Source organism: Sciurus vulgaris (genome assembly GCF_902686455.1).
Source record: "Sciurus vulgaris genome assembly, chromosome: 9".
In the NCBI taxonomy this organism is placed as follows: Eukaryota; Metazoa; Chordata; class Mammalia; order Rodentia; family Sciuridae; genus Sciurus; species Sciurus vulgaris.
In genome coordinates, this window is record NC_136469.1 from 67,918,688 (window position 1) to 67,941,811 (window position 23,124).

Here is a 23,124-nt window from a genome sequence, read left to right on the forward strand (position 1 = left end):
TGATTAAAACGAAACTGGAGCTGTAGGCAGGTCTATATGCCTAGTCAGCTAACTCAAAAGAAGATCCACATAGGAAATAAAAGTAGGCAAATGACATAATATATCCGTAGCTTCTGAGTCTCATATTGATACTAAAAATCATAGCCTGATTTTCTGAATGCTGACTATGAGCCAGGCATTGGGCCAACCTCTTCAAATACAGCCGTAATTTATTCTCACAACAAGCCTTAGAAGTATGTATCATGATCACAGTTTTATAAATAAGGAAACTGAAAATCAAGTGCTAAATTATGCAAGATCAAAGAGCTAGTAATCATAGGGATAGAATTTTAATCTAGATCTATGAATGCCCTAAACCCTATTCTTTCCACTGTAACCTGGTCCTTCTAAAACACCACGATGATAACTAAGACATTGTAGACCAATGAGGCACAAACCCATGGTCTCTAATAAAAAGAGGCATCCTGCCCTCTGTTCTTTCATGATTTCTACTGAGCAGTACTTTAAAGAGAGTATTGTATGAGAAAGGGTTTCAACTCTGCAAGACCCTAAGCTTCATTGGAATCACCAGGTACTTTGTGTGTCCTACCCAAAAACTTTAATAATGAAGTTTGTTCTCAAAGCATATGGCCTTTTAAAGTTATCTTTCTTCACTAGTTAAAAATGTTTATGATGAAGAATAACTTTCCCCACATTCCATATGTTTGCTCATCTCAGGGAGAAGCTCTTCAGATTTTGTCTGGAACTGGTTGAAGCAAAGAATTATGTTTCTCCTAATATAGAGAGAGTTATGTTTCTCATGTAATACTGAGCATTGGCAGAACACACCATGTAAAATAAAGTCCAGGACAGAAGAATCTAGACTTTGTAGTTACCACAACTTAACTGGGGATAGCATAGTTCACAGATTGTCATAGAAGGAAATACAGTTTCAGAAAAGGCATTTGTCACCAATCTTCCTGTCTGCCTCTTCAAGTGGTGGTTCTATTATGTGATATAATGGTTATGATGATGGACAAAGGGGACAGAACAGTTTCCAGAAAAGTAATGTGTGGGGAAAGCATCCATCTAACAAACTTTCGTGCATGTTTCCTGTTCTAATTAAGGATTCTCCTGGGGAATGACCATACTCTGCAATATTGCTAAAAAAAAAAGGAGGTCAAAAAAATCTAAGATTCTGTCAACTAGATCTGTCTCTGTTTTCATCTTATTCCAAGGCCCCCCCAAAACGAAAGTAAAGTAAAGCCAGCAGGACATATTGTGCCCATGGAACTGTCTGGGTACTAGGAACAGAAATGACAATACAGAGAAGTCAATGGTTATTTAAAAAAAAAAAAAGATTTTCACTTAAACTTAAAACTTGTCACTTTCTAATTATGTACAAATATTTTTTTCTATATAAAAATTTAGATTTTATGTTTCATCTACAAATAGGATTTAGAAACTTCATAATAACGTGCGAAATAAAAAGGCTTTTGTTGCTTTTGATCAGTCCAAAAACAAACAAAAGGATCAGGGGGTTACTACTGACTAATCTTGGTGGAAAAAATAATCTGAAATCTTGACCAAGTAATGCTACACACTGTGGTGGGAATGTTTAGACTCTGGAGTTTCCTTTGTTCATGTTGAGACTGAACCCAGTGGAAATGTTTTAGCCATCGTTTTAATTGTTTTGCAGCCATTTGGGAAGCCTGTCATAGTATAGCACTTAGAGACGCTATCTTGATAGCTTGTCTCAGGGAAGCCTTGGCAAAGTCTGAAAAGGAAAGCTCACCAGTTGGCAAAGTCACAAACTGATAAAGTAGAAAGTCAATCGGAATTCACGAGGTAAACAAAAACTCCTAGTCATTTTTAAACAGTGAGAGCAGTCCCCTGTTTGTATGCATGCCAATCAAATTCTAAATGGGAAACTATTAATTTCTTACTAAGAAATTAAAAATCTTCAGTGTGTTTACAGCAATGACACAAATGCATCATCATGCCACATACACACACACACACACACACACAAGGCTAACTTACTACACACAGAGGCTTTATGCTGGAACTACCTCTGAAAGCCTCCTAAATCAGCATGAAGGGAAGAGAATATCACCACTGAATGCTGCCAGTTCTGGTGAGAGATCTGTTTACTACATACGGCAAAACAAGCAGACCGTGGCTCTGGGGAGTGTGACATCGGGGCTTTCTTAATGGCCCATCCATATTACATGGTGACAACTGTGAGTGCAGCACATCCAGATCTACCTACTCTGGCTGGGTCACCTCAAACCTGAGTGATCTCATCTCCTAGGTGTGGGTCCGGCTGTCAGCCGTCTGTGCAAAGTCTAAGTTCAGCAACTCATTTGGGTAGATTCCACGGGGGGTGAAGGCTTTGGATGGAGTTTTCACAGCATAGACTTTCTTCTTAATGATGTTGTTATCCTTCAAATTCAGTGGCGAGGCTACTGAATGTTTTCCTTGTGACACTTAATATCTTACATTCATCCCGAATATCTCACACCACTGGTCATCTTGTTTACAGAGTTCTGGGACAATGTTCCCAATTTATTTTGGAAGTAAAGGGACTTTTTCCCCCCTCATTTGAATGATTTGTCCCCATTAATCTCATAATTTAGTTCTTAAGCAAATATTGAATTGAACAAAATGTTAAAATAGAGCTTTAGTCCATGGCTTTGTAGAAAACATTTGAGCCTAGTTATAAAAATACATTCTTTGCATCTACAGATTCAACAGTTGTATTTTCAACCTGAAAAATCCATGAAAGTAAGTTGTAATATTTCTAAGATCCAAGTTTCAATCATACATATTAAAATGGGCAGGAGTGAGTTTCTCACCTGGTGTATGAACAAAGCAGAAAGACTAGGATTCACACATCAGTACTACTTGTTCGTGACGTGTATATATTTTTATGGAGGAAAGGGAAGCTTGTATATTTTTATTTGAATATAGGGATTTGCAGAATTTTCTGAAAATTCCTTGCAAAAAACGAGGAATTTGCTGCCAGATGGTAAATACGAAGAACCCATAGCAGATAGTTTATTAATCTTCCTCTTTTCTGAGATCATATTTAAACTAAGATTCTTCCTTAGATAGCCCTCCAGGTAATCATTACTAATCTCTTAGAACTGGCATGAGAGAGAAATCTATTTGATATCCCTTTTCTACTGTTTATGAAGAGATACTGGAAGATTCTCTTTTACTTTGATATTTTCCATTTTAATATTCTACAATGGAAATATTAAAATGAAAAAAGTTAATTGCATTAAAAGGTAGAATATTTAGGGGAACAGTGTTAACAGTTACCTTTCAACTACAAAGGATTTAGATATCTTCAATATTAGCATATTAGCTTTGAAAATACCTTCTGAAAACTTAAATGTAAAACAAACTACTGACTATCTATAATCTATACAATACCTCAGACCTAAAGGACCATAATTGCACTTCAAATTCAACATTAAAATAAACATGTGATCTTGCTAAACTTCTTCTAGGAATGTACCATGCAATAAAAGTCACCTGGGACTTAACTCTTTTCCAGAACATGAAAAATCAAACTCATTTCCTCTTTTGTTGTGATTTGAGATATTTACACTTGATGAATATCACAGAGTCAATGTACTTTGGCTTCGAAACAAGAGGTATGGGCAAGCCAATCCATGCAAGAGGGTCACAGCTAGCTAAGCATTAGTACAGTCTTATGCCTCTGCCTTAGGTCAACCGAGATAGGTTTCCTAAGCCCCAGCATAGAGTAGCGTGGCTTTCCTCCACCCTCACCTTTTAAGCACACTGGGGCATTCAAGTTGGTGTGGAGGAAACAAAACAAACAAAAAAAAAAGATACTTTCCAGTTTGTGGGTGACCCAAGCAAGAAACAGAAAGAACAGGGCACTGGCTGACAGGTTTCCAAAAGACTAAGTGAACCAAGCTCTTCTTCAAGACATAATTCAGTACAAATAAATGCATTCCTCCTTTAAAGCTGTATTCTATTGAATTGATTTTTAAAGTACTTCATGTCTTATTGTTACCTCATTTTATAGTAAGCCAGTGGGATTTTTCATCTGAAATGTCAGGTTTATAATTAGGATTCCCATGATATAAAGTTTATCTTGCCTAAAGACATGGGTAGCTTTTCAAAGATTTGAAATCTGCAATATACCAACTAGATAAATCTTCATTGAACCTTTCACATTATACTTTAATTTTATACTACTTATTTTTTTTCTTTTGACCTTTCTAATAAAGTAATAAACTATTCTGAATAGTGAACTTAAAGACTCATAAAACAAAACTTTTGAGGTTGGATAACTTACTTAGATAAGGGATTGAATCTTGACCTACTAAATTTTATGGAAATATTATGGTTACCTTAGTATTACCACTGAGACAGGAGTCAATTACTTACATTTGAAATATATGAATATTTCAACACAACCCTTTATTTTGATGTTTTTAGTACCTACGGCATAGTTACATCTTCCCTAGTAAACTGATTTATAACCTTTTCAGCTATAGAATTAAGTCTATGGTTTTAAATAATTTCAAAATTTTTATAATTAGAGTTAGCTTTAAGCACAAACTTTTAATTTTCATAATAAATACATATAACCTAAATGAAAAAGCATCATCATTTCTCAGATCATATCTTAGATAAGATTTATCATTGTGTTTGCTTCCTTTCCCTGAAGTTGACCATTCCTATGGTGGCAAACCCTGTTTTATTGACTTCATATTTTTCTTTGTTTTATAGAAATGTTCAGCAAGAATAAAATGTAAAGTTCCAGAAAATGGTTTCAATATCTTATATATATACATGTATATGTATATATATATATGTATGTATATGTATATATATAATGACTTATATTTGAATAAAATACTATGAAGAAGGAAGGATTTAACTGTCTGATAAGGAGGAAACTAGGTCAGTTGAAATTTTTCACTTTCAATCTCAGGGTGAAAAATTCTCATGTATTCAGGATTTTTATTAATTCAGAATTCATGAAAATTAGGGCAATGACTAACTTGAAGTTTACATTTATATAATCTCTGAAGAAAAGTTATCACTTGTCAACTTACCCGTTTCCCTTTAGCCCTGACTGGGAGTGTGCTTTTGTTTCAGTAATCATCAACAGGACACTGGAATTGGACTTTATGTTTAAGCAAATTAAACAAATGATGGAAAACCTCTTAACCTGTCTATAGTGCATGCATTTTCACCAGTTACTTACTTCTTTCTTGGTTTACTCCACAGATGGGCTATGGCTCCCAGGAGGAAAGAAGTAGACGCCAAATACTCATTAGAGTTCTTCTACACTGTGTACTATGTTCATAATTGTTTGCACAAAAAACAAAGATAGTTATCAAGAGCCTGTCTTGAATATAACCAAACCATGCTACACTTAGGGTACTCAAAAATAGACAAGACAAAACCTCTAGCTCAAAGGCATGGTGCTTATCTTCTAATTGTAAATCAATTGAATACATTTACATTGAGTGGTGTTGCTACAGTAGAAAAGAGCTCCACAGAAATTCAAAGTGAGACTTATTTGCATGAGGCGTGGTTAGGAAGCCTAGTACAAGAGCGATGATAGTGACAGGGGACAGACTGAGTGAATGGTGGGAACACGAGGTTGAGGAAATCATTCCATGAATTGGACCCACTGTGCTGATCCCCCATATGCTGTGCTTTCTTTCTTGTTTTGGGGGGTCAGGGCTAGCAAGGATTGAATTCAGGGGCACTCAACCTCTAAGCCAGGATCTCAATGAGTCGCTTAGCGCCTCACTTTTGCTGAGGCTGTCTTTGAACTTGTGATCCTCCTGTCTCAGTCTCCTAAGGCACTGGGATTACAGGCATGCACAACCACGCCCAGCCTGTGCTTTCCTTTCTTTCTTCTTTTTTGAGTTTAGATATACATGACTGTAGAGTGGTTTTTGACATATTAAACTTACATGGAATATAACTTATTCTAATTAGGATCCCAGTCTGGTGGTTGAACATGATGTGGAGTTACACTGGTCGTTTATTAATATATGAACATAGGAAAGTAATGTCCAATTTATTCTACTGCCTTTCCTATTCCCCCTCCTTCCCCTTCATCCCCCTTTGTCTAACTCAATGAACTTCTAGTCTACCTCCCCACTTATTGTGTGTTAGCATCCACATATCAGAGAGAACATAGGGCCTTTGGTTTTGGGGGATTGGCTTATTTCACATAGCATGATATTCTCCAGTCTCATCCATTTACCAGCAAATACCATAATGTGATTCTTATTTGTGGTTGTGTAATATTCCACTGTGTATAAATCCCATATTTTCTTTATTCATTCATCTGTTGAAGGGTACCGAGGCTGGTTCCAGAGCTTAGCTATTGGAGAATCTATAAACATTGATGTGGCTGCATCCGTGCTTTCTTTTTCAAGAAGCAATTTACCTGCAGCCATGCCTGGCTTAAATTGACAGGGTGTTGCATTCCTCAGCAACCTGTCATCTGCAAGGGAAATGCAGGTCTAAAAAGTCCATAAAAAGAACACAATTATCCTGAAAGGGAAGACATTTATAACCCTTTACACAGACCAGATTCCAACACAAGGGGAGATAAGGGTAATTGCCCCTAACCATAAAACCTGTTAAGAATGTTTCCAATTAGAATTGGTCAGCTTTGGTCAAAGTAACCTAGAGTTGTCATGTGCAATGGGGACTTGATAGTCTGATATCATCCTGCATCAGTCAAAAATCAAGAGATGAATGTAGGTGGAACTCTCTGGAAAATTCCTGGGGAAACCCCCAGTAAAACTGATGGGCAAGAGAACTACACTGTCCAACTCCACTCTGAGAGGACCCATGTTCCCCTTTGAGAGTGTCCCTTTTTCCCCTTTCCCAATCCTTCTAATAAATACTGGTTACTCTGAGCCACATGTCTGACATCTTTCTGACTTGATTGCGAGACTCAGGGATGAAGGGGGTCTTTGATGCCTCAGTTTCACAGAAGGCCCCAGCTCTGTACCAATAGTACCTCCTACTTAGATGTTGGAGCAGGCCCAAAATAGCAATAATTAGGCTCTCTTGCTGAGGCTCGTGGAAGGCCATGTTATGTTTTTAGTATGTAACCAAAGTCATGAATTGGTTGTTATGATTAGTGTGTAGTCAAGGTCATAAAAACTCTTGAGTTAGTGTATGTACTCAAGGTTATAAACATTGGCTGTGAGCAGGAGCCCAGTGATGTAACCTGCTGGCAATGTGCCGTCTTTGACCTGCACATATATATTTTATATATTAAAAAAAAAAAAAACCTATGGGAAAAAAAGACTGGGAGATAGGGCAAAATTAAACTGACTGTGGGTTAAAGTTGAAGCTGAAGGCTGTTGCCACCTCTGAATAAAGCAAGTCTACTATCCTCACTTCATCTTGCATCTTCTGTCACCTGCTGAGCTTTGAATCTTGCTTACTGAACTTGAGCCTCACCCTCCATGTGACAATTGATGAAGTTGGCAGAAGATTCAATGGGTGAGAGATGCATTGATCCTGGTGGATAGAAGGGACCTATGGCCACCAACCAGCATGTAGCAACTCAGTTGTCAAGGTCCTATTAACATAGACTCCTGTGCAGAGTTGAGATGCCGTGGATACGGGGGATAGTTTCCCTGTGAGCACAGAGAAGGTATCTGATTACCCTTAGTGAACATTGACCTGGTAGAGCAGACTGTTAACTGAGCAGTGGAACACAGGCATCAGTCCACGGCCAAGGACAAAGATGATAACAGTAGTGCAGAAGAGATGGAGAAAGGGTCTGAGGAGCCACACACATGGCTGCTAAGGTCATGAAATAAATGTTTCTTACAGTTTTGAGAGCAAAATCTGATGCAGCTTTGCCAGGAACTGTTAAGATAAGGAGTTACAAGATAAGAAAGATGCCTTGAGAGCCAGCATATAGTCACTAGCAGAGGATCTCTATACTTGAAAATGCCCCTCAGCCTCCCACACAGTCCTAATAGAGTCCAAGGAGGAAGTGGAGGGTGATTAACACCTGCAAGTCCAGCTAGATGTAATGCAGAAAATGAAATAGCAGCAGCCTGCGAGTCCAGCTAGATGTAATGTAGAAAATGAAACAGAAGCAGCCAGTGGCTCTCCTAGGCAGCTGCCAGCAGGGCTGGCCTAGGTAACCAAGTTCACCATGTTCCACCAGTCAAGCGGAGTTAGTGGGCTTGGGAAAACAATCTAGGGAGACTAGGAGGGCCCCTGGCAACTTTGTTGTTATGCCTGTGAGATTTAGACATGCCAGTAGCCAAAAGAGGTAAGAAACCCCATGTGCTACATGTTACTGATCCCACAAAACCTTGTGACTTGAATGTACTCTTTGTAGCGGCCAAGAGAGAGCCTCAGTGTATTAGGAGCCTGCAGAGGCCAAGAAAAGAACCAGGTGTGCTAGGAGGAAGTAGAGACAAGAGACTTCAGGAGGTGATAGTGGCAATTATTTATGTAAGTGAACCAGAAACAAACCCATGCCTTGGGAAGGCTATACCAGGCTATACTGTTCAATGTTTAGTACACAGATGACTCAAACCATAGACAACTGACTATGTAGATGGCTGTGGAACTGAAAACAGACTGTCTGATTTGATCCCTATATAAGACAAAATAGCCAGTGAGTGGAGCTGAATGGTGATAGCAAATGAATTATCCCCTATGGTGGTATGCATAACAGTTGTTCTGTATAATGGGGGCAAATTCTGTGACAAGAACTCTGAGAGTCAAGTTGCCAGGAACAGGTGATTACAGGGCATGTACTGGCCATGTTTCCTTGATTAGCCCAGGGAATGATGCTTTAGTTAGTGAGTGGTAGTTAGAATGGGTGCCTCCAACCGTCCTGGCAACTGTGTTGCATCGACATCTACAGCATGCAGAGGTGAAAACTAGGTGGAATATGGTCAAACAATGGGGGCTGCCTTTTAAATGGTATGCCCCAGTAATGGCCTGCCAGGCATGTGTGGTTGTGCTCAAGAGTATCCACATCCCTGATGCGTTGGAGCTATGGATGGCCTGGTAATGCATGGAGGTATCCCTTTGACACTATTGCAAGTTGATTACATTGGCTCTTTCAAAGTCAGAAGGGGCCAGGTTCGCCTCCATGGTAATGGATACAGCTGCAGGCTTGTTATTTGCCCAGCCTAATGGTCAAGTGAATCACTGTGCTACAATTCACACCCTGACAGTGTTTTCCACCTTGTACAGCCAGGCCATTACAATAAACAGCAATCAAGGTACCCATTTCCCAGGTCAGAATGTGCACTAATGGGCTTAGTTCCAGATTCAGTGGAAGCTGTGCATCCTATATCATCCACAGGCTAAGCAAGAACTTCAGACTGCAGTCAACCATCTTCTATGAAAGAGTGGGCACAGCATTCATGGTCTGTTGTGATCACTGCTGACAAGGGGGATCAGCTCCTGTGGAGGCTTTGCTGCACTGCATAGCAGCAACAGAACAGGTCCAGCACAAAGGATGCTGTGCTTAAGTCTGTGTTGGGAAAGCAAGAAAATGTTCTTTTGCCTGCACCCACTGGATTAATTGGAAAGCAAACTATGTATTGGACAGGGCCCTGGAAAATAAAGGTCCCCCACCATAGTAGGGTAGTTTTATTTTAGTTCCTGAGGAACAGGTTTAGAGTATGATCTCCCTGTGACACCATGGGTAACTAGTGAATGACCCCCCCCCCCCATACATGTGACTTGGCAAGTTCCTACAGAGGGGACACATTTTAAAAACTACATTTGTTATTTCCCTTTGGTCAATTATGAGTTCCCCAGTGTTGGTGAACCTGAAGTTCTGGACCAAGCTGTATGAATGGCATCACTGTCCAGGGAAGCTGCTTCAGTGGCCACTGTGCTTTCCCAGGACTCAAAGCTGGCATGCATTCTCCCTGATGGGCATGATTTACCTGTACTAAGGTGGTAACTGCTTTGTTCTTTTGTATATAGGCATGTCCTGGCCAATACCATTGGGAACTGGGCATACACCTACACCAGTGTAGCAAACACCAAAGTGCCTGTGAGTTCTACTACCAGCCTACTCTGGTGAATTCAGACTATGTCCCTGGACAATTGGATGTGACTGGGAAAGATTTTTATTGCCACCTCAATATGGGATGAACCTGGCAATGTTTTTTTAGTGATCTTAGGTGATGGGGTTTATTTTATGATTATATGTTGCAACTTGTATTATTGTAACCTATGGAAGCAAGGCTTACTAAGAGATCATTGTGGAAGATCTCAGTCATTTAGGTTGTATGGCAAGGAATCCTAAAGTGGTAGATTGTTGGGGCAGCCCCCAAATAGCTATAGTTAAGCTACCTTGCTGATGCTTCTGGTGGGCTGTTATGTTTTTGTATGTAGCCAAGGTTATAAATATTATGGTCAGTGTGCAGTTAAGATCATAGACACTTGGAGTTAGTGTATGTTCTCAAGGTTTTAAATAGTGCTCACTGATGTAGCCTGTTGGCAATGTGCCTTCTGTGGCCTGCATATGGAAAAGACTGAGGAGGGGTCAGGGAATGGAACTGGCTGTGGGTTAAAGCAAAAGCTAGAGAGTGGAAGCTGGAAACTGTTGCTACCTCTGAATAAAACATGTCTACTATCCTCACTGCATCTGGCATCTTCTTCTACCTGCAGAGCCCCAAAACTTGCTTCCTGGGCCTGAACCTCACCCTCCACTTAACATAAGAGATTTAACAATATAAAGGTCATTTGTTCTGACACTACTCAACTACTCCTCCCACCTTAATAAAGCATATAGTAGGTAGCATACTCTGGGATCAAACAACTGCCTTCAAATTCTATCTGTGCCATTTTCTACCTATATGACCAAAGATGCTTTATTAACTTCTTCGTATCTTTTTTCTCATTTGGGCAACAGTATCCTCACCAATAATGGAGATCAATGAAATACTATAAATTCTAAGAAAATGCTCAGAAGAGTTTCGATGCAGGACAAGTGCTTGGATATATATTAACCAGTATCATCATTATTAGGGAGTGCTAGGAAAATATTTTAGTGTTCCAGCAGTGTACTTGCTAAATAAATTATTCTGAAAACATGGATCCTGAACAATGAACAAATCTTTGAAAGTAAATTTACAACTGCATGGATGGTGAGAGAACTCAAAAGAGATTCACCTAACTCATCGAGCTCTGTGTTTACATTTCAAGAGAGACCAAGACCCAGGACCCTGGAGACATCTCTAGTCATACAAGAGACAAAGAGGTTTATCTATCCTTTGGAGAGACTTATACTCCAAAAGGTTAGAGTAAGAAACTAACTTTATTCTTTTCTTCTCATCTCCAAAGAACAGAAAATTTTCTTCCTCCTTTTGAGATTTGTGGTGAAGGCAGCTGTCTTTTTCTACTGTATACACAAGGATAAAATTCATTTCTTCATCCCTTGCCTAGGGAGTGTGAGACTACCCACATAGGAGACTTCACCATTTAGCTTTCATTGTGTGGTTCAGAAGTGAACATTGGGTCAAAGGGAGCAACATCAATGCAATTATTATGGAAATACTAATTATTAAATTGACTCTGATCCAGAACACCTTATGTGTACATTTAGGAAAAAATTAACACAGATGATTATTTCAAACACAATAATCATTATCATTACACTCATGATCATTATCATCAGGGCAGAGGCTAGGTAGGATCTAGGTGCTAAATACACAAAAGTCCTTTTTGTTTCTGGGCACAGGTCTACACTGTTTTCCAACCTTTGTTGCACATCATTCATTTTTTTCTGAGTTCAATCCAATTGAACATTAGTTCTAGTACTATGGTGAATTTTTCCACACTTTTCCATTTTCCACTTTATTTTCCTTTGTGAGAGAGAGAAGTAAAAGACCCTTCATGGAGTGTACACTATGAACCAGGTACTTTATAAGTATGTTATTATCTTATTTTACTCCATAAGGGTGATTAAATATAAATGTGTCCTAAAGCATCATTTTTCTAGTCTTAGTTTTTACAATGAAAAGACATTTCCAAATAATCTGTAAAGCGAAAATATAAACTTTTGACCTTTTAAACAAGAAACAGACCACTTCATTCTTTCATTCAATTGTTAATTTCTTCCATGGGTTAGAGATCCAGGAAGTAGTAGTTGTAGGGGCAGAGAGGGAGTTAAGCATTATCTGTGGATAAAGTACTGAGGTCCTCCCTTATCTGTAGGTGATACATTGAAAGGCCCCCAATGAATACCTGAAACCAAAGACAGTACAGAATCCTATGTATACTATGATTCACAACTGTGATATAGTTTAATTTACATATTACGCACAGTAAGAATATTGTTAATCAATGATTAACAATAAAATAGTAAAATAGAATAAACTATAACAATATATTTGGTTATGTTATTTAAAATTTATGAATTGATTATTTCTTGAATTTTACAGTGAAAGTTTTTAGACCATTGTTGACCACTGGTAACTGAAACCGTGGAAATCAAAACCATGGGTAAGAGCTAGGTTTGTGGCTCAGTCTAAAAAAAAAAAAAACATGGGTAAGAGGTGACTATGGTACAGTTCATATAGGAAGATTCTTCTCAGACTGAGAAATCACTTTATCATGGATGGTCTGCAACTTATTCTGATGCTTTATTTAAACTTGTAACCACAATATTTTATTTATTTAGATCAATTTAGAGAAAAATACATGGGTTTTTTTTATTTGCAGATTTAAAAGACCAGTTTACTGATTAGTTTTATATCTCCTCACTGAAGTGACCCTGATTTCTACTGCTCAGTCAAATGATTCTGGATTGTGATCCTGCATCACTTGATGATTAATTTATCCCTTGACACAATGCAAAAGGGGGCTATATACTTCCCTTCAAAACAAACTACTTGCACTGCCCGTGGCTGAGTTGCTGTGGCATATCTGTCCCTGAGGCTATTTTCTCAGTCAATGACAATCACAAGTAACAAGGAAGGTGAACAGCTGTTTTTCACCATAAGATGGTTATTATGTGCAGGTGTAAAATAATCAAGTAAGCAAGTGAACAGCAGCATGTTATAAGCTGGAAGAGATGCAATGCAAAAAGTTAAGAAGATTGATGTTAAGAGGAAAGGGTAGGGCTTGAAATAAAATCTGATTTTAAGGTCATAGATACTTGAGTAAGATCCACTCTTTGATATGGAGACACTAGAAATTGTACCTTAGTCCTAAAGATGCAATTACCTCTAAAGTAGCAGAAGGATGTCAGCATTTATTCTCCAAGAACTTTTGATTGTAAACTACTACTGAAAGCCAGCAGCCAAGCAACTATGTTACCAGAATCTCTGAATATTCATGCCAGTATCCATTACTCCATCTCCCTACTGCAAACTAATGATTATAGGAGATACTCAGATCTAAGATGACAAGTATATTACAATTTTATGGTCCCTTAATCCTGTATTATATGATAGTCTTTGTATTCCTGAAGTTACTCTTGTTCTTCATTTTGCTAAGTGCCAGGATATTGCCTTTTAGAGTAGACTATTTGTATCCATCCTATTCCTAGATACTTATGCATATGTGTATACACACACGTTATCCTATTAAACACAAACCTGATTGCCTTTCTGCAATCCCTTGAGACTTCATTTCACACAACACTCATAAAAAATGAACTAAATATTAAAATAGTTACAACCCTAAATTTGGTTTTCCCCAATGCATTTTTTTTTTTCACTAAACTTTTCTGTTAAACAAAACAAAACAAGAGCTGGGTACAGTGGCACACTTCTGTTATCCCAGCAACTCCAGAGACTGAGGCAGGAGCATCTCGAGTTCAAAGTCAGCCTCAGCAACTTAGTGAGGCACTTAAGCAACTCAGTGAGACCCTGCCTCTAAATAAAATATAAAAAAGGGCTGGGGATGTGACTCAGTGGTTAAGCAACTCTGGGTTCAATCCCAGGTACCAAACCCCTCCCCCAAAAGCAACCTTGCATAAGAATAGGACTTGGTAAATAAATTGGTATAAATCAATTTGTTATACATTTTTTCAATTTATAAAATTCATTGTTTCAAATCTGTAAGTTAATACAAGAAACACTATATATTGCATCTTGTAAGAAACTTTCAGCAAGTGTCTAATCATTCCAATATCTTGTTCTTATATTTGCTCAACAAATATTTATGGTAACTTAAAATTAATTGAAGGGAGGGAGGGGGTATCCCTTTTTCAAAAATATCACTATCACATCAGAAAAAATATTAAAGATGTAACATCTTAAAAATTGATCAGTATATAGTCACCTTTGCATTAAACACTTAGATCTTCATTTAAAATAACAGACCAAGTTGGACATCATAAGCTATTCAATTGTATCTAACAGATTTTTAATTATATTTTAGTTTTGTAGTACACACAAAATAATTTATGAATTAATGTGTTATCATTCTTCAATATAATATCTGAAGCCCGCTTAAAGAAGAAACTTCACTCTTTGGTTAATATTAGACTAAAAATAATCAATGATTACTTTAAAATTGACTTGCTGGGAATATCCTCAAGTCAAACAACTATCATTTTTAAAGTAAATATCTTCTGTGTTGCAACAAAAACAGAATTTTAAGATATTCTTGACCTGGAATAATCAAGTTAGAAAAAAATTTTACAATGAGAAAAAACATTTTCAGTCAAACTTGAACTTTAAAAATAATTAAATATATTTGAATAATTTAGTCATGAAATTTCTTTATAGTAAAATGCAGAAATAATCAGCTGGAACTTATAATTGACGTCTAGATGTGACAGCAGAGAGAAGGAAGACATTAGACACACTTTAGAAAAGGTGTATTGGAGACAACATGAAACCCAAGTGAAGATAAAAATATTAAAACACAGGGATCATGTACTTCATTTAGTGATATGCATGAAGTACAGTCCCATCAAATACTTCTTGAATTAAAAGAATCAAATAGTTCATTTTTTACTTTGGTTTGAGCACGGGGATTATGGTATAGATGTACAATCAAAGAATGACTTGGACCAAGCAAGGGCTAAATTAATAAACTGGCATTTTTATAGAGTGAAATTCGTAGTAATGGGAAATTTAATTTATCCAGATCATCAAACAAGAGAACATTTATTGGATGCAATAAAAATGCCAGGATTAGTGTTTGAGCAAATCTGCTTCCTAAACAAATGAAACATTCCTGAAATAACAGAGGAAAATGATATTAAAACCACAATTCGTAAATGCTGAAAGTATGACTGACTAGTGACTTGCACCTGGTAACTTGGACTCATTTGAGGAGGAATACATAAAATGATAGAAATACTGCTTGAAGTGGTGGAGTGTGAGTTTAAAAACCAAATTGTCACAATGACTACCTTGAGATATGGAATAAAATTACAAATATTATTTCCAAAATGAATAATAAATATAGTTAGAAATGTATAATAAGGTTGTAAGCAAGTACATTAAGAATCTAGTTGGCAGTGCTATCCTTACTGTTTGAAATTTCCCTTCTGCCCACCTGCTTCTTTTTCTCTTCTCCTTTATATTAATTGATCAAGCCATTGCAATAGACTGAATGTGTCCCTCCAGGATTTATGTATTGAATAAGTCCTCATCCTAACATGATGGTTCTTGTGGATGGGACCTTTGGGAGATAATTAGGTCAAGAAAGTGAAGCATTTTATAAGGTGAAGCCAGCGAACTACCTATTTCTCTTTCCATTATGGAAGGATACAAGAAGTCAGTAATCTGCAATCTACAAGAGAGTCCTCAAAAGATGTTGATCGTATAGGCACCCTTGCTCAGACTTTCAGTCTCCAAAACTGTAAGAAATAAATATCTCTTGTTTGTAAGCCCTCCAGTGTATGGGATTTTATTATAGCAGTCCAGACTGCCTGAGACAACAATGATTCAGGTTCTCATTATCTTAGATCAGAATTACAGGAATAGCTTATCTGGTTTATATCCTTGTCTCAGCACTCTTTTACTGTTCATTATTGATAAAGTTTGCAGATAAAAATATTCCCCTTGGCCTTAAAGAATCTTAGCAATGAGCCATTCTTATTGTATGCTTTTCCCTCTTTTTCCTCTCACATGCATTCTCACACTAATCAGATTCACACTTCACATTTCTAATATCCAATCTCATACAAATAGCTTCCATTGGCTACAAATATTTGTTCTGTATGTGTATCCCAGACATAGCACTGGAAATTAGAACTGAAAAGAGAAGGCACAACCATGACTTCAGTCACATTAGGAGGGTCTCAGTCCATCCAGCCTGTTATAACAAAATCCCTTAGACTTGGTAATACATAAGCAATAGAAAATTATTTCTCGCACTCTGGAGGTTGGGATGTCTAAGATGGTATCCTCTAGTGAGGGCATGCTCTCTGTTTCCAAGTTGGTACATTATTGCTGTGTCCTCACTTGGCAGAAGAGGCAAGGCTATTTCTTTCAACTTCTTTTACAAAGACACTAATCCCTTCACGACAGAGGAGCCATCATGACTTCATCGCTTCCCCAAAGGTTGCACCAGTTAACACCATCACATTGGCTCTTCGGCTCCAACATATGAATTTGTGGGGACAACAAACTTCACATCACTGCAGGGAGACACGTAAGTGATCCCAGCATAGAAAATACTATGTGAGGATACAGGGACTTCCGATTCAGTTTTCCAGAAGTAAGAATCCATGGCAAGTGACACATGAACTTCTTCTCACTGTTATTCATGATGTTAATTCTACTTGGAATGTTTTCCCAGTTTGTCTTCACTGATTTTTATCATGCTCATTTTTTAAATTATTAGATATTTAAGCTTCTTTTTCATACAGAACACAATTTAATAGTCACATTTCTTTTAAAAGAAGTTAGTTGGAATAAATAGAAATTGAGAAATAACTGGAAAATATTATCCATTATGTTGGGCCTAAATAAATTCAGAAAATTACTCTTACAATTGAAACTGCTATTGGTGGCAAACAGAACTAAGGGCATTTAAAAATTAAGATACTGAAGGGGGATAAAAATCAAGATACAGAAAGAAGAGGATTAGGACAAGAGGGTTATCAATGACTACCATGACTAAGATTTCATCAGTTTCAGAGGCAGATGTTGAAGTTGACATCAGAACATATTATTTAATGTTAATAGTTGATCCATTTAAATGTTTAGATTAATTCTTTAAATAAACTCTGGTTTTTAATTCACACTGGGAACAATCATTCACAATTAGTGGCTTCATTTAAAAAAATAAAATCCTGTGTTAAGGTGGTATTTCAGATACTGTAGGAGGCTGAGTAAGGGCCCCCAAAGAAATCTAGATCCTAATCCCTGGAACCTGTGAATACTCACTTTTTAACAAAAGTACCTTTGAAGATGTGATTAAGGATCTCAAGATGGGGAGATAATCCTGTGTTAACCAGGAAAGCTAAGTAAACAGGAAGACAAAGAGAAAGAGTCAGAAAGAAAGCAGCATGGCAATTGAAGCAAGATGACACTGCTGTTTCAAAGATGAGGGAGCCATGAGCCAGGGATGCAGCTCTGGAAGCCCAAGAACATCAGGAATTGATTCTCTCCTTAGAGCCTCTGGAGGGAGCACAGTCCTGCAGACACCTTGATCTAGGCTTAGTGGAACTGATTCCAGATCCCAACCACCAGAACTCTTAAGAGAGTAAATGTGTGTTGTTTTAAGCCAAGTTTGTGGTTAATTTTTGCAATTGTCCTAGGAAGCCAATATAAATACTATTAATAAGAGCTCTGCATTCTTGAAAACCTCTGAAAGTTAAATCACGAACATAAATGTTCTGAAATCCATCCACAGATATGAGATTAAGAAAAACTAAGGACAGAATACTGTCTTAGCTATGCTTACTTCAATCTGCTTCTTTGAGACAGTAAACACGACAGACACCAATACATGCTTATTAACTCCTCAGTCCTTTTTTCTATTCACACATTCATTTGTGTAACCAGACGTTATCGCTTTCATAAATGACCTGCCATCAGACTAAAATGTATGCTATAGTGATAAAGTCACATAGATGTTCTTTCATACAATTTTGTCAGTTTCTTCCAAGCCTAGTCTGGACTCATCTCACTATGCTGGAAAATCAGCACAGATTCAGTCAAGATATATAACATCTGTCAGATATGCTTGGGCTCTTTGGAGGATAGTGCTGGGCAGGCAGGAAAAGGTGAAGTCTTGGATGCAATTTATCTGGAACCAATAGAAAACTTAGTACACATCATTGATTTTATATGCTCCAAGTGCTTAGGTTTAAAAGTCAGTAAGCCTGACAAGGCAGAGATGGCAAGACATTTAAATGGATGCAAAATTTTCTTAAGGAAAAAAAGAAGTGCTCTGGAAAAAGTAAACAATTTTAGCAGTGAAATAAAATGGAGTCACTTGATTTCACAGGAAGCAATCTTGAGAGATTTTCTGTGGTCTGACATACAAATGACTTGCCTGAAAGTGGAAATCAAAATACAATGAAGCAAAACAAACTACCTGTAAATGAACACAATGACTTTCTCAAGTAGACAGTGCTGTAAGGTTGATTGAGGATATATTCTTGGCTTCCTAATTTGCAGAATGCTAATGTCACCAGAAAAAGGCATACACCACCTCCCAAGCTAGGAAGAATAGAGACAGGTATTGATAAAATGAGAATTGTCATGAAATATTATCAAATTCAACTCCAAATGATCAAATGATCATGTAGAAATCATAATCCATAGTGGGCTTAAATTCTTCATTCATAAGTAGATTTTCTTTAAGTAAATTAGGAAATATGAAACCGAGTGACATAACAGGTAATTAAATGAAGTAATTTCCAAAATCCGAATGTTGCTCCAATTGAACATATGAAGAACATTTGATATGTGAAGGACTATTTTAACAATTAAATCGTAACTTCATTCAGCAACCGTTACCTAAGGTTAGTGAGCTTATTTTTCATAACTAAGGATGAGGTAAGGCAGAGATTTCATTTGCAAAAAAATGAGCTAGAAAAAAATCTTATTAGAAATGTTCTTCAGCTTGAACTGCAACCAGAGAGCTCAACAGTCCTTGTCAAGAACAAAGTGAGGTCTCCAGTCTTTATTAGCTTTCCAGGTCAAACATCAAACCTGCTGTGACTAAAAAATGGAAGAATTCATTCACTTGTTTTAAAGCACGAATTTCATTCTTTAAGTTCAGCTTCTACAGTACCTCAGCACATTTGCAAGAAAATGTGCAGTTATTTACATTTTATATTATCATTATAGCTGCATAATTTCTAGAAATGAGTCTGAAGGAGTGGTCTAGACATGTATTTGGATGTACTGATATATGTGTGATGTGTGCATGAAGGTTATATGAGTATTGATTAGTATGCCTGACCCTCTGTGACTAATGTGTAGTGCATCTGTTACAGCTAGGTTTATCAAGGCAAAACGACATAAAAGACAACGTGTATCTGCCTTTGCTTAAACTTTTATAGTCAAACAGGGTTCATGCCACTCAGGAAACTTCATAAAACATTCTTACAAGGCTGGAGTTACAAACGCAAATTATTTCAGAGGCTGATTATCATGAAATTTGTGGCAAGATGAATACAGGCCCCTTGTGAAGACATTCAAAGTCAACTTTAATTGTGCCAGCAAAACAGCGGACTTATTTGTATCAAATTTGTCCTGTTTGCCTGGATCAGCATTTTGGAATTCTTGCCATAGAAACTACCAGGATGTGTTGAGAATATTAAAGCCCACACTTCCTAATGAGTTACACTTAATAAACATACAGTGTTCAGATGCAAATCCTCATTATTATAAAATAGGCCCAAGTGAACTTGTCCACCTCTTCATCCATAGAAGGACATAGCTAGGAGGTATGACTTATGAACTAGAAAACTCAAGTTCATCAGACATCTTAACCTGCCAGTGCCTTAGTCTTGGCTTCTCAGATTCCACAGTTGTGAGAAGTAAGTTGCTATAAACCACCCAGGCCTATGATACTTTCTTATAGTAGCCTCACTATTTCAGAAACCTTACTACTGAGGCATGATTCTGCCAAATAATACAAGTTTCCCAACTTTGGCTATTAGAAATGCAAATTATTCCTAGTCCACTGTGAGCTCCTGAGAACTGTTTCACCTATTCTTTTCCAGTAGCCCTTTTCCTAGTCTTGAGTATTTTCCATCAAAGAAATGGTCTGATGAATTCTGAGCTGAGGACTGAAAGAACCTTCTGCACACCTCTGAGTCCCAGAGTGTAGTCCACTCCCCTCTGGTGCATGACCCTGCTGATTCTAGCCACCGAGGCCTCCCCAAATACTCTGTCTCCTCAACACAAGGGAACCACTGAGATCTGCTTGGATTCCTTCTGTCTGCATTGGAAACTCTGTAGCCCACTTCCTTAGCTTCTCCTTAATCTAAGATCACTTAAAATGTTCGAAAGTTGTTGTTTTATAGATTTTATGTATTTTTTAGTTGTTTAAGACCACAGAATAAATTTGATCTATGTTACTTCAATATAATTGACAAATGGAAGTCCTTTTCTGAGGTTTTATAAATAGCTGTCCAATTCAATCAATTTTGATGTGATCTTTATTTCAAGTATCATAGGCTGGTTGGTTTATGAATGAATGAATGAATGAATGAATGAATGAATGATGTATATCTGTATCTAAACAATGCTTAGAAAGAAATCCATGATTTTCCATGTGTGAGGAGGAAATATAAAAACTCCTCAGTGGGAAGAATTGTTCTACTAGGAATGGGAATTAAGATAACTCTCCTCTTAGTATGGTGACCCATCCATAATGTTTAGGAACCATAAACAACCTCTACCTATAGTAGTGCTTTGTTTTAGCACATAACTTTCCAGTTCATAGTTACAAGGCACTAAGTAAATCCCATCTACAGATAATGACTACTCAATCTGAAAAGAAAAAAAGCAAAAACTAAAAATAAAAAAAAGATTAACCCATGCTTTCTAAATGTAACACTGCAATGATGGAACTCATTTCAAATCTTCAAAATGAAAAGATTTAAAAGCATTAAAATATTTGACTTTTTAAAAGTTTATCAGTGAAATCAACTCTATTTTTCTAAAAACATAGCCTAATATAATAATTCATGAAATTCCAATTAGGTTAAAAGGTATAACTTTCAGTCCCTGATATGCTTTTAAATAGGTAAATAAATATCCAACTTCCATTTTACTAAGGATAGACAAACTGAACACTAAAAACCTGATAAACTTTAGTCTGATATTATGATGCCAAATGATTCAGACACATCTCAATTTCCTATTTCAATTATGTCTTTGAAATGAGGTATCAATCTGGGATTTTCAATTATTTTAATTGCTTTTCTCGTTTTTCCCTTAGCATAAACTTCATCATACACCAACTCTCACTAGTGGAACAATGTCTTGAAAACTATTAATGAAATTGTCCCTGGAGGATAGCGAAGGGAGTGCCTTTTATTCTGTGTTGGGGTTAGTTTCATTAGGAGTATAACATTTGATGAATAAAGACACTGAACTTGTATTTTAATACTTTTAAATAAGGCTACAAATAATATACTTTCATCTTGGAACAATAAGAACAGAAGACAAAATTCTTGCTGAGTATTTTACTCTCTCTCTTCTACATCAGGAATAAGACACATAAAGCAAAGCTGGCTGCCTTTTCAGAGTTTTATATTTGTTGTTCTCTTTTCTAGAACACTCTTTCCCCAGATAACTCATGGTACACTCTCTCCTGTGGAGAGCAGTGACAGAGAATGGGAGAGCAGTGACTGAGATTGGGGGTCTCTGATGATCTCATGGCCATGGCATGCCTAGTGCCTGGGAATGTTTCTGTGCAAGGGCACAGGATGCTTAGCTGCTGAGGCAATGCTTTGCATTAAGAGGCTCTGTGCAAGAGTCCTATCAGCTCTGGCCTTGATCTCAGGCACACAGATCCTGGAAAGGAAGGAATTTTTATGCTAGACGACCACAATATTTCACCAGCTCCACTTCCCGAGTTCCTACCCACTTTATAGTAACTTTCTTGAGAGCTACACAAAGGTTCTAATGTTGCACTTTGCAACTGTAGATTGCAACTACAGAAAAGCTACATAGATGTCCTAGTTACAACTTTTCTGAATACAAAAAATAATGCTTGCATAGTCTTTCACCTGAAGAGACATATATAAACAAAGATTGCTGGTGCAGCTCTTTAGATGTGCATCTCCTTCAGAGAGCAGAGCTCCACCTGATCTCAACTTAATCTTCGAAATCTGTGTTGGTGAGTCTTTATTTTTCCAATCCCCCTTTGCCCCTTGCTGGAATAGAGTTTGGTTGTGCTGGGCTCAGCACTCTCCCTTCCTACAAGTCTCCACAGGTATGCCACACAGTCAGTGAGTTTTCCGATTGCCCTCTGCACAATAGTAAAAAAATCCCTACCCCATCCATGCCATCCTACTCTATTCTCCTCATTCCCTTTCATCTTAATTTTTTCAAAGTTCTTATTATTGCCTGCAGTTATATATATATTAATTTTTAGTTTTATTTTCTGCCTCTCTCCACTTGAATGTAAGTTCTACAAAGGCAGGAACTTCTTTCTTTTCCATGATTATATTACTGGTTCCTACAATGGTGTTTGGCACATGGTAGGCACTCTACCATGCTGATGAGTGAATGAATCAAGCAGTCATGCAATCAATAAAGCAATCAGCATTGTGCCTACAATGTAAGTCTTCAGATTACAAATTTTTGCCATCATTATCATTATTATTAACTAATTATTCTAGGACCTTGATTTTTTTTTGAATTAGTATATTTGGAAGTAATATGAAAATAGTGATTATTCTTTTGTCCCTCAAAATAAGGAATGATAAGAATACACATTGAGTAAATTAAAATTAATTTAAAATGGTACCTGTAGATAAAATAAACATCCCCAAAATGTAATTGATTCTTGGTAGGTGTGTTTTAAACCATTTGAACTGTTTAAGTAATTTGGTGATTTATTGAAGTCAGTAATTTGATATTTAATTGAATGAAATTCCCTGGAGTTACAAAATCAAACTTGATATGTTTAGAAATGAGTGGTAAATTTTTTTATGTAAATGATGTTTAAGTGTGGGTTGAAAAT

The 23,124-nt window shown here is 37.1% G+C and overlaps 1 protein-coding gene across 5 annotated transcripts in view; it reads right to left on the reverse strand.

Annotated features, from left to right (window-relative positions):
* Nucleotides 1–23,124, reverse strand: part of CCSER1 (coiled-coil serine rich protein 1) — a 1,261,997-nt gene that overhangs the window by 107,387 nt on the left and 1,131,486 nt on the right. Inside the window, exon 11 of one of the 5 annotated variants that reach the window (XM_079153251.1) lies at nucleotides 12,105–12,246. The exons of the other annotated variants lie outside the window; for them this stretch is intronic. Within the exon in view, the coding sequence (XP_079009377.1) occupies nucleotides 12,169–12,246 (78 nt within the window). The 3' untranslated portion in view covers nucleotides 12,105–12,168. Of the gene's footprint in view, nucleotides 1–12,104; nucleotides 12,247–23,124 lie in introns of those variants that run through there. 5 annotated transcript variants of the gene reach the window in all.